The 11,579-nt window shown below is 35.0% G+C and overlaps 2 protein-coding genes across 2 annotated transcripts; both read left to right on the top strand.

The window, feature by feature from the left end:
• The first annotated feature begins 1,345 nt into the window (after positions 1-1,345).
• On the top strand, positions 1,346-4,325 carry LOC125581873 (myrosinase-like). Its single transcript, XM_048748031.1, has 12 exons — positions 1,346-1,575; positions 1,666-1,726; positions 1,808-1,869; positions 1,968-2,043; positions 2,137-2,302; positions 2,408-2,669; positions 2,791-2,906; positions 2,997-3,217; positions 3,319-3,353; positions 3,475-3,589; positions 3,722-3,824; positions 3,918-4,325. Exons 1-12 carry the CDS (start codon positions 1,399-1,401, stop codon positions 4,168-4,170), a joined length of 1,647 nt encoding a protein of 548 aa, XP_048603988.1. The 5' UTR covers positions 1,346-1,398; the 3' UTR covers positions 4,171-4,325.
• Positions 4,326-5,182: 857 nt separating this feature from the next.
• On the top strand, positions 5,183-9,336 carry LOC125581872 (MADS-box transcription factor PHERES 1-like). The gene has a single exon (XM_048748030.1). The coding sequence runs from the start codon at positions 7,184-7,186 to the stop codon at positions 7,763-7,765; it is 582 nt and encodes a 193-aa protein (XP_048603987.1). The 5' UTR covers positions 5,183-7,183; the 3' UTR covers positions 7,766-9,336.
• The last annotated feature ends 2,243 nt before the right edge of the window (positions 9,337-11,579 follow it).

The following is an 11,579-nucleotide window of genomic DNA, read 5'->3' as shown; positions in this document are numbered from 1 at the left end:
TGAATATTATCTAATATGTTTTTTTCTATTTTAATTTTAATTTTATATTTTAGAATTTAAATTTCAAAAATTTTATTTTTTTAAAAAAAATTATTTATTTTTGAAATTCCGAGGAAATGAACCCTCGGAAATTTTCGACGAACGTTTCCTCGGAATATACCGAGGGACACATTCCTCGGAATATACCGACGGACACATTCCTCGGAAATTCCCGATGAAAGTTCCGAGGAACATTTCGTCGGAATTTCCGAGGATTGGACCATCGGAAAATCCATCGAAATATCCCGAGGAAGTTCGCCCTCGGTATATTCCGAGGACCTTTCCGACGAACTGGTAGTCCTCGGAGTTTCCTCGGAAATTTCCGAGGGATTTCCGAGGAAAAATGAATTTCCGAGGAGTTATTTCCGAGGATTTGTTTCGCCGGTATGTCGTCGGAATAATACCGACGATTTTTTCCCTCGGTATGCCGCTGTTTTCTTGTAGTGACTGAAACTATTATAGAAGGCAGGCGGTAAAGCACATAAATTTAATTAAATGTTTTATTCTTAAAATAATATGAACAATTTATTTTAATTCATGTTTGAAGTCATAGCTAGCACTGTTTCAGGCATTTCAATAGAATAATCTTTTGTTAAAAAGAATATCTAATTTTGAAAAACATAAAAAAATAAGTATAGAGCTAAATTATTGAATAAACTATATGTTAACACAAGGTTCTTGCATTGCAACCCTTCCAATCATCTATAAACGATACAGAAAAAAGCAAAAAATGTTCTTTCGGAGACTCCGGGCTCATGTGATAAAGACATACATAGAGAGGTCAAAAGAATCAAAACCAATAAGATATGTTGTGATTGTTTTTTTCTTTTCCTTTTTTTGATATATTGTGATAGCGGTGAAGCTCGTGAAAAGTGTGGCCTTGAATCGGTGTTACTCTAGATTCAACACTTGATAATGTTACGATAAAAATCTTCAATAACTTTATGGCGTTATGGCGATATCATTCTTGTCGTTCAAGTTTCGCGCAAACCTTCGATATACACATGCTGCATTGCACCACTGTCGACGGATCAATTTGTAGATGTGACACAATTCGTGTTCCAAGTAGTACGTGTTCAGGTAAAGGAACACAAAATATGTGCTATGTAACTAAAAGAATTATCTGCAATAGATAATGGAAGACTAAAAAGTGGAAACAAACAAGAAATATAAGCAAAATAGGTGAGCACTGAGCTAAAGTAAGTGAATCCACGGGATTCATCTCACCTAAACCTCTCCCAAAATATCAAGATACTAAGACAAAAAATACATACGACACTCTTCTTTCGAAAAGGCTATATAAACCCTAGATGGGCACAAGGTTCCACACAACACAACACATACATCAACATATTAACCATGAAGCTTCTTCATGGACTCGCTTTAGTTTTTCTATTAGCTGCTGCGAGTTGCAAAGCTGATGAAGAAATTACTTGCGAAGAGAACAACCCATTCACATGTAGTAACACTGATATTTTAAGCAGTAAGAACTTCGGAAAAGATTTCCTTTTCGGTGTTGCATCTTCTGCTTACCAGGCATGTAGCAAATGTTGTCACACCATAATTTTGAAATAAAATATAAAACACTAAAATGCAACTTTGCATGGTTGTTTCTATTCATTTCAGATTGAAGGAGGGAGAGGTCGTGGTGTTAACGTTTGGGATGGCTTCAGTCACCGATACCCAGGTACGTCATAGTGTATATATATACATGAGATGAACGTCGGTTTATATGTACACGTATTAATGTATTTGTAATTACTATCAGAGAAATCAGGGTCAGATTTGAAGAATGGAGACACTACTTGTGAGTCATACACGAGATGGCAGGTTAATACAATGATACTCATACGACTGAACTATATATGTATAAAAACTATAAAACTATACGTGTGGATTGACATGTGATTAAAATATGTAAACTGCAGAAAGATGTAGACGTGATGGGCGAACTCAATGCTACTGGCTACAGGTTCTCCTTTGCGTGGTCAAGAATCATTCCAAGTATGTACATGTCATCGATTCGTTTGTATTTTAACTGGGATCATTTAGTTGAAAAAGTACTAATTAATGTACGACATATCTATACATGAGCAGAAGGAAAGGTGAGTAGGGGAGTGAACCAAGGAGGTCTTGATTACTACCACAAACTCATAGATGCACTCCTCGAAAAGAATATAACGCCTTTCGTTACCCTCTTTCACTGGGATCTTCCTCAAACACTCCAAGATGAGTATGAAGGTTTCTTAGACCGCCAGATCATGTATGTTTATATCTGTGCCATGCTTCTTAAATTATTAATAAAAGAAGAAAAAGATTTGGTTTAGTTACATGCATTAATGAAATGATTCTATATTAATATGGTCAGACAAGATTTCAAAGACTACGCGGATCTATGTTTCAAAGAATTTGGTGGAAAGGTAAAGCACTGGATCACGATCAACCAGCTATACACAGTGCCTACAAGAGGCTATGCTGTCGGAACAGATGCACCAGGTCGATGTTCTCCTATGGTTGATACCAAGCACAGGTGTTACGGTGGAAATTCTTCAACAGAACCCTACATCGTTGCACATAACCAGCTTCTTGCTCATGCCACGGTCGTCGATCTTTACAGGACCAAATACAAGGTGAGTTGTCTCAATATGTGATAAAGATGGTGTAATGTAATCTTCTTCTTTTTTTGATCAAAGGTGTAATGTAATCTAAGATATCTGATTCTAACTTAGTCATATATCACGTGACCAACAGTTCCAAAAAGGGAAGATTGGACCTGTGATGATTACAAGATGGTTTCTTCCATTTGATGAGTCTGATCCTGCCTCCATAGAAGCAGCTGAGAGGATGAACCAATTCTTCCATGGATGGTATATATATATATATATATATATATATATAACCAAAAATGTATCAGTATATATTGCATATATGTATAATGAAAAATATACATGGATCAGGTACATGGAGCCGCTAACAAAGGGTAGATACCCAGACATCATGAGGCAGATTGTGGGTAGTAGGCTTCCCAATTTCACCGAGGAAGAAGCAGAACTCGTTGCTGGTTCATATGATTTTCTTGGTCTCAACTATTACGTCACTCAATACGCCCAGCCAAAACCGAACCCATATCCTTCAGAGACACACACTGCCATGATGGACGCTGGCGTAAAGCTCACATGTACTTGTCTATTACCACTTAGTTACAACCTTTTTATATATATAAATGTTTTATCTCTTTTTTGTGAGTGACCATCAGTTATTTCATTCTTGTCGTTACAGATGATAATTCACGTGGTGAATTTCTTGGTCCACTGGTATATATGAATGATCCACCCCTATGATTTCTAATTCATTTTATTTTTTCAATTTTCAATATAAGCACCACTAATTAGGTTTTCTTGATTGATATGTATATGTTTACTTCCCGTTTCTCAGTTTGTTGAAGACGAAGTAAACGGCAACAGCTATTACTACCCAAAAGGCATTTATTACGTTATGGACTACTTCAAAACCAAATACGGCGACCCTTTAATCTATGTCACCGAAAATGGTGAGTTCTACATGCATCTCTTTTCATCTATAACATATACTAGTACTACTATAATTTGTGTATTTCGAAATAAATCCAAGAAACTGACTTTCAAATGTTATGTACTTTTTCATGTTATGTCGGTTTAATTAGGATTTAGTACCCCCAGTTCAGAAAACCGTGAGCAAGCTATTGCCGATTACAAGCGAATCGATTATCTATGCAGCCATCTATGTTTTCTCCGCAAGGTCATCAAGTGAGTGGACGCTACTATAAATGATTTTCTACATATGTTATATTCTTCTTCTTTCTTGGTAACATTTATATATATGATTGTTCTTGTTTTCAGGGAGAAGGGTGTCAACGTGAGAGGATACTTTGCATGGGCTCTTGGAGATAATTATGAATTCTGTAAAGGTTTCACCGTCAGATTTGGACTCAGTTACGTTAATTGGGAAGATCTCGACGACAGAAACCTCAAAGAATCTGGCAAATGGTACCAGAGATTCATTAACGGGACTGTCAAGAATTCTGCGAAACAAGATTTCCTCCGCTCAAGCCTCTCTTCCCAGAGTCAGAAGAAGAGGCTCGCTGATGCATGAAACACTTTCCACCATCAAGATCATCTCTATATCTCTCACTCTTCCTACTTACTCAATAGATAAGGAGGTTCTTCGATCTACAATGTACTAAATAAACAATCTCAATAAAAAGATGATCAGTTATTAAATGAATAAAAATAATTTATCTACAGCTACATTATGACAAGTCAAGAGGACGAGGAAAGAGGGGAAATAACACAATTTAAAACATAAAACACTCAGAAATCTCAAACTAGTCTAGTGTAAAAAAAATCTTAACGGACGGATTAGCCTAAATTCACTAATTAGTTTAATAAGTGCAACTTATATAATAAAAGGTATCTTCAACATAATAAATAACAACCAAACCTAATACAAACTCAAAAGTTTCTAAACCAAAGTTCTATAATCCTCAACTAAAACTTTATGAGATCTTACATATGATCTTTTATCATTCATATAATTTTATTTGATTTTGTTACTTTTTTTTTTGGAACAAACTACCTTTCATCCAATAAAATGGAAATACAATCCATCGTGGGAGGAGAGGTTTAGAGTAGCGAAGGAATTTTGTTACTTATATAATCCATAAACCCAAAAGAAGCTAAACCGCAATCCTTTGTTTTTATTTCTTTGTATTTCAACATTGTATTCTACTCTTGAATGATGGAAAAATAATATCAAGAATTGATAGTATCAGAAGTGTTCTGAAAGAACATGTCATTTCCGGTTTCCTATATGGGCAATTCTCCTAAATAGAACATTTTCAAGTTTTGATCACAAAAATATACCACAAAGAGGAAAATGACCAAAATGTTTTATTTAATAAGTAAAATGACTTTAATACCCTAGATATATAAAAAAAATAAAGAAATAAAAAATAATTTTTTTTTTTAATAGTTTTAGATTTCATGTTTCCAAATTCGAATTTTTATTAAAAAAAATTTCAAATTTTTTTTTTTTTTCAAATTTTTTTTTTGTAATTTGAAAATACTTTTTGAAACTATTTAAATTTTTTTTTTATTTTTAAAATGTTAGTATTTATTTTTTATTTTTTATTTTATAAAATTTTAAATCTCTATTTCAAATCTCCACCCTTAACTCTAAATCCCAAGATTTGGATTAATTAACCATAGGGGTATAAGTGTATATTTACATATCTAATGAAACATTTTTGTCATTTTGATTCTTAGAGTCTATATTTGTGACATAAACTTTTTTAGTGTTATCCTATGATATTTCCCTTCCTATATTCTTTAAGACTTTCTCCGGATTTCCCAAACCAAAAATAAAGACGTGGTTAGCCATTTCTGGTTTCTTATAATTAAGATTCGATTTATCTTGTATTACACAAGCTATAGTATTTTAGTGAGTCTCAAATTTATAATTTTGGTTTAATTAATATAATAAGTTTTTTTCTTTAATTCAGAAAACAAGCATGTTTAGTAGTACTATTAGAATTGTATGAATTTTCCTTTGGATATATCTCTGTAATTTTAGTCCTACCATCTACGCAGCATTAGCTGGCAACATTTTCTTCTAAATTTGCATTGAAATTTACTGTTTTCTTATTGGTTGGTTTAATTGTTTCAACTAAGGGAAACATATCTTGAGTTATACAAATAATATCTAAAATTACATGATTATTATCTGCTCTATCCATTGATTTCCTGACAACTGTTAATGAGTATATATATTCTTTTTGTAACTATTATAAATTATATATTACTGCAATTTAGCATTAATGATCCCAAAAAAGTGATAAGACCTGCATACGTAATACCAGCCTCACTAATACTAACCCACGCTTTGCACGGGATAAGATGTCTATATTAATGTTGAAATTATATATTATGATTATGTATAACATATGGTATACTTTAAGCGATAGTTAGATAGAACTAAAGATATGATTTTTATTAGACGCGAAGCGAGAAACTTTTTTATAATGGGGTCACTAATATTAAAATTTAATATATGGTGTTTACAAGTTTGAGAAGCTTTGAAAAATATTTTTTTTATATTTCGCCTATCTAGTTATGGACTTAGGGGTTTAACAAATAAAATAAAAAAAGGTGGATCAATAACATATTATAAGCAAAACAATAACAGTGCGAAATAAAAAAAAATATAGCTCCTTTAAATTCAGAAAACATAGTTGCATAATAAAAGAAATTGAAAGTTATTTGATCCTCTAAATTGTAAAGGTTGTTCCAGATGCGACCAGCACGTAAGACTTGCTGGTGGTTCATTCCTGGAAGTTTCTTTTCATTTTCAAGGTTGTCTAATGCAGAGTTCTCATGGCGGCGAAGATGGTGACACTCGCATGCTTATATTGCTTGCTCGAGAAGACTAATACATAAACCGAGACGATGTATAGTGATTCAGTCTCCTCGAAACAGATATCACCTCATCAAATAGTAACAAAACCGAGTACGACACATTTATCTAGAAATAGATTTTCAATGTCCTCTTTCGGCAACGTGAGGCGGTTCTCAAGAACGTGAGTGCTCTGCTAAATGCATGAAAATATGTATGGAGAAAAAGGTTCTTTCATTAACACTTGGCATTGTACTAAAGTTTCATCGCTTTGTTCTCTACGGATCTATCGACTTAATGGCGATAGATCAGATGAGTTACTGTTTTACCAGAAACGTATAGAGGAATAAGAAATCTTTATTGATGCTATGATTATATTGAGAGGATTGATAAATCAACTAATCAAACTTGAAACTGAAGGTTTATCAGGTAAAAGTGCTCGTCGAGAAAAGTATAGATGATATGAAGTTCTTTTAAAGGAATGTTAGTGTGAACGCATTAAATTCACAGTTTTTGTGAGAAACGTTCTCTGCGTGACACCTAAACGTTTTACCAAATAAAAACTTCTCGTGAAGCCACGTCACCATTTACATTATTTGCCAATAAAATTTTAAGGTAAGTTTTGAAAGTGTTTCTCCTTTAATATATAGGGGATTATATAAACAAGAGCATTATCAAGTGCCAACATATCTCTATCATTCACCAACACAAAACAATGCCAAAGGGAAGGATAAAAATAGAGCCCATAACTAATAGCGCTGCAAGGAACCAAACTTTCCGGAAGAGGAAGAAAGGTTTACTCAAAAAAGCCAACGAGCTGTCGACTCTCTGCGGTGTCAAAGTTTGTGCGGTTATCAACAGCTGCGACAATACGGAGCCGCCGGAGTTTTGGCCGTCAAAGGAAGGCGCTGAAGCAGTGCACTCGGCGTTTATGGGTGTTCTGCCGGAGGAACGATGCAAGAGGATGTACGACCAGGAGAGGCATCTGGAGGAGAGGATCCATAAAGGACAAGATAGAGCGATGAGGCTACATACGGATAATAGGGAGATTGAGCTTAGAGAGGTTATGTTCGATCTTCTCAGGGGGAAGACGCTGATGCCGCATCAGTATGGTGATCCAAGTTTTATGAGAGACCTGAATCTTTTCATTGGTGATTATGCCAATAAGGTAACTTACAGGACCCAGTTCCTCGAGGGGAATGTTGAGCATGTTCCTCCTAATGTCGCTGTTACCGATGCACCTGGTCCTGTTGTTGGTGATGTGACCCTGTTTTTGTCGGAACCGAGGGTTCGGTAAGTAACCCTACTGAAGCTTATGATCATATGCGTCAATATGAAGGTATGGATATGAGTGTGAATGAGCAGGCTCCTGGAGGTTTTAATGATCATGTTCATCATCAAGAACCATTTCAATATCAAACTCCTACTAACTTTTATGATCAGACTCAGCCTATGTTTTATGGTTCGAGCCAGGGTATGGATATGAATCATCAAGAACCATTTCAATACCAAAGTCCTGCTAACTTTGATGACCAGACTCAGCCTATGTTCTATGGTTCGAGCCAGGATATGTATACAGGTTTGAATCATGATCAGGGACAGAGTTCGAATCAGTATCCAAATTCAAACCAATCGTTCATGAGTTTTTGATGGGACAACCTCAGCAGATGAGTGATGTTCAAGAGCCTGCAAGAGTTGCTTCCATGGGTGACAACAATAATGGCTATCACCAATTACTAGTCACCAGTCAGATGCCTTTCACCACCACCACCACCGCTGCCGCCACCGATCTTTATGGTCATAGCATCAACAATGGTTGGCCAACGAGGTTTGGTTTGGACTGAAGTTTTTGCGTTTGCATTTCTGAAATTTTATATTGTAATGATTAAAGGTTTTGGCCTTTAAATCAGTTATGTTATTATCATTATCAGGCAATATTGTATCTGTACCATATTGTCCTTGAATATTTTATCGTTTCGAATAAAGACTTTTGCTTTTTGTATTTTTTCCTTAAGGCCATGGAGGAAGAATGCAACGAGCATTTCGCAAAAAAATATTATCAGACAAACCAGTAATCAAGAAATGTGGCCATAAGACATAAATATATATAGAGTTAGGTGACATGTAATTGCGTGTGGATGTAGAATGCTTATTTAAGATACACCATTATCTTCCCAAAGCCACATGTCATGCAATAAATAATCACTCATATTATCAAGATAACTGATGATATCCACTGAAAAAAAAAAATCTCCAATAATTATTTAATGTTTCTCTCGCTAAGCAGAAGCAGATATATATTACAGAAAAAGATACAAGTCTTCAATAATTTGTTAATTTTCTCTCACTAAGAAAAAAAGGATGCATGCTCATATCAATTGAAAAAAAAGTCTTCAGTGATTCCTTAATATTTCTCTCACTGAGCAGAAAGATATTCACATTACAAAAGACAACTCATGAACAACCATGTCTTCACTGTTCCTAAACCAAAGCCTTATCAAGGATAGAATCGATAGAACATTTCTATGAATCGTGGGACTAGGTGAAAAGTGGCCGTATTCATTGAGTTGGTGGGGAGGGTCTGTGAATCTGGGGTCAAAACACTATTGAAATGGTCCGTATAGCATTTATACAAACTTTGAAAAGCTTCTCTACGAGAAAGCTAAGGAGATTTGGTTTGGAAGTAGATAATCTTTTTTCCATGTCTATAAATTTGCTATAGGTTTTCTCTTACATAAAGGTAGCATTAGATAGGTTTTTTCTTACATAAAGGTAGCATTAAATTGTAAAAAAGTTTTTTTGAAGTGAATAAAATTTAAAATTCTTTCAAAAAAAGAAAAGCTTCTCTAACGTAATAGACCATTTTAAACTCACCATACGCACTGCAAGTAATAAAAACTATCATTTCTATTGCAATATGTAGTTTTCTTTTTTTGTAAGTATGCGAATTTTTCATTACTCAAGATAATGATACAATGAAATATAAATAGAGTTTGAGAGATCAAATTCTAATGCATCTAGGTTAGCTAATCAAAGCAAAGGTCTTAGAAAGTCCCCCAATGAAATTAAAAAGACTTTCAAAGATCAAAGACGAAGAATGTTTAATCATCAACTAAAGAACGGTTGAAGCTTAACTAGAACATGATTTCAGAAAACCAATAACAGTCCAGGAGTTTGAAGCTTACTCTTGTAGCTGGTACCTGCACCAAGAGCATCAAACATCAGAGTATATCAGCCGGAGAATAAGCCTAGGAACCGAAGCTTATCCCAAAGGCGACTTCGAAAGGAATCAAAGCGAAGCAGGTTTTACTAAGTCCTGGTCTGGCTAACATCCGGTGAGGTCCACCCCAGACGCGGAACAACTCCAAAGTAATGTGACGGTTCCTTGAAAACCCTATTCTGATGAAAAGAATTCAACAGTTAAAGCGTGGAGTGACGGTGGCAGAAGCAAGACGAGGTTTATGGCACTCAACTCTGGTTCCTTAACACAAGCCGACCACTCAAAATAATTCGGCTTCAAAGCAAGGAAAAGGCAGGGCGCAGCATCATTCGACCTCTTTTTGGACCATTGAAGAACAGGAGACCCGAAAGCTCTGAAATCAGATGACTAGAAGAGCAGCGCCATGCTTTGGTGTTGAGAGAATCATACCGAGGAGAAGTCCCCAACGAGAGCGTCAAATCATCTTTTCTCCATAGATCCCCGAAAATAGAAGGAGAAATCTAGGAGAGCAACCGACTGAGGGGATATCTGGAGACAGTTTTTTTCTAACAAGCGAGAAACAAATAACACTGTGGTTAAAAAAAATTTTACAGTGTTTATGTATTTGGATTATACCTCGATGGCTGCTCACGTTTTAAATATGACGACTGTTTTTTATGTTTTAAATACAAAATTTTAAATTTTAATATAATTTAGGGTGCACATGCCGCCACACCCTATGACCTGCCTTCGCCACTGTCCGTAACTCGTAGCTTAATGTAGTGCATTTTTTTTTGCTTAAATGTAGTGCATTTTTTACATGGCAGTTTGCAGAAAGAGCGTGAAACCTTAGAAGGTGTAAACTCGTAACGTAAATGTTATTTATATCTAGTAGTTCTCAAAAAAATGTTACTTACACTGAAACTATTATAGAAAGCAGGCGGTAAAACACATAAATTTAATTAAATGTTTTATTCTTGAAATAATATGAACAGTTTATTTTAATTCATGTTTGAAGTCATAGCTAGCACTGTTTCAGGCATTTCAATAGAAGAATCTTTTGTCAAAAAGAATATCTAATTTTGAAAATCATAAAAAAATAAGTATAGAGCTAAATTATTGAATAAACTATAGGTTAACACAAGGTTCTTGCATTGCAACCCTTCCAATCATCTATAAACGATACAGATGGGATTGTGATGGCCGAAATCGTTAGAAATTTGTCGGAACAGACCGATTCCGACGAATTTCTGACAAACCTATCCGTCGGTATGGTTTTGTCGGAAAAAAAAATTCGTCGAAATTTCGTCAGAATTTCCGACGACTTTCTGACGAATACCGAGAAACGTCATTCTGACGAACTTCCGACGATATTACGAAGCGGACACACGAGACCAGAGTTCATCGGAAAAACTATATACCGACGGAGAACGTTCCTCGGATAATTCCGACGGAGTGGATTCCTCGGTATATTCCGACGAATTCTGGGCGTCGGAATATACCGACGGATGCTCTCCATCGGTATTGTCCGAGGAACCGTGTCCGTCGGTATTGTCCGAGGAACCGTGTACGTCGGTATATTCCGACGCCCAGAATTCGTCGGAATATACCAATTATAAAAACGAATTAATTTTACATTTTTATATATTTTTTATATTAAAAATTAATTAATAAATTAAAAAAAAATCTGAAATTTAAAACTAATAATATTATAGAATTTAAATTCATACACACCGAAATAGAAAAAAAACATTCAGAAAGTTTAAAATTCATACAAACCGAAATAGAAAAAAAACATTCAGAAAGTTTAAAAAAGCCGAAAAAAACTAAGAAGAACTCGAAGACATCAAAAGATCTACCTTCTGCATTATCTCAGTGTTGAACTTCTTCTGGGATGCCAACTCAGCAAGGA

Source organism: Brassica napus, chromosome C2, assembly GCF_020379485.1.
Source record: "Brassica napus cultivar Da-Ae chromosome C2, Da-Ae, whole genome shotgun sequence".
Classification (NCBI taxonomy): Eukaryota; Viridiplantae; Streptophyta; class Magnoliopsida; order Brassicales; family Brassicaceae; genus Brassica; species Brassica napus.
This window is presented reverse-complemented; position numbering and strand designations above follow the sequence as displayed.

Excerpts from the sequence above, each read along its gene's own strand:
- LOC125581873 (XM_048748031.1), top strand. The coding sequence starts at position 1,399 with ATGAAGCTTCTTCATGGACTCGCTTTAGTTTTTCTATTAGCTGCTGCG. Across the intron at positions 2,907-2,996 it reads AACCAATTCTTCCATGGATG|GTACATGGAGCCGCTAACAA; the intron begins GTATATATATAT and ends TACATGGATCAG. Across the intron at positions 3,590-3,721 it reads AATCTATGTCACCGAAAATG|GATTTAGTACCCCCAGTTCA; the intron begins GTGAGTTCTACA and ends CGGTTTAATTAG.
- LOC125581872 (XM_048748030.1), top strand. The coding sequence starts at position 7,184 with ATGCCAAAGGGAAGGATAAAAATAGAGCCCATAACTAATAGCGCTGCA.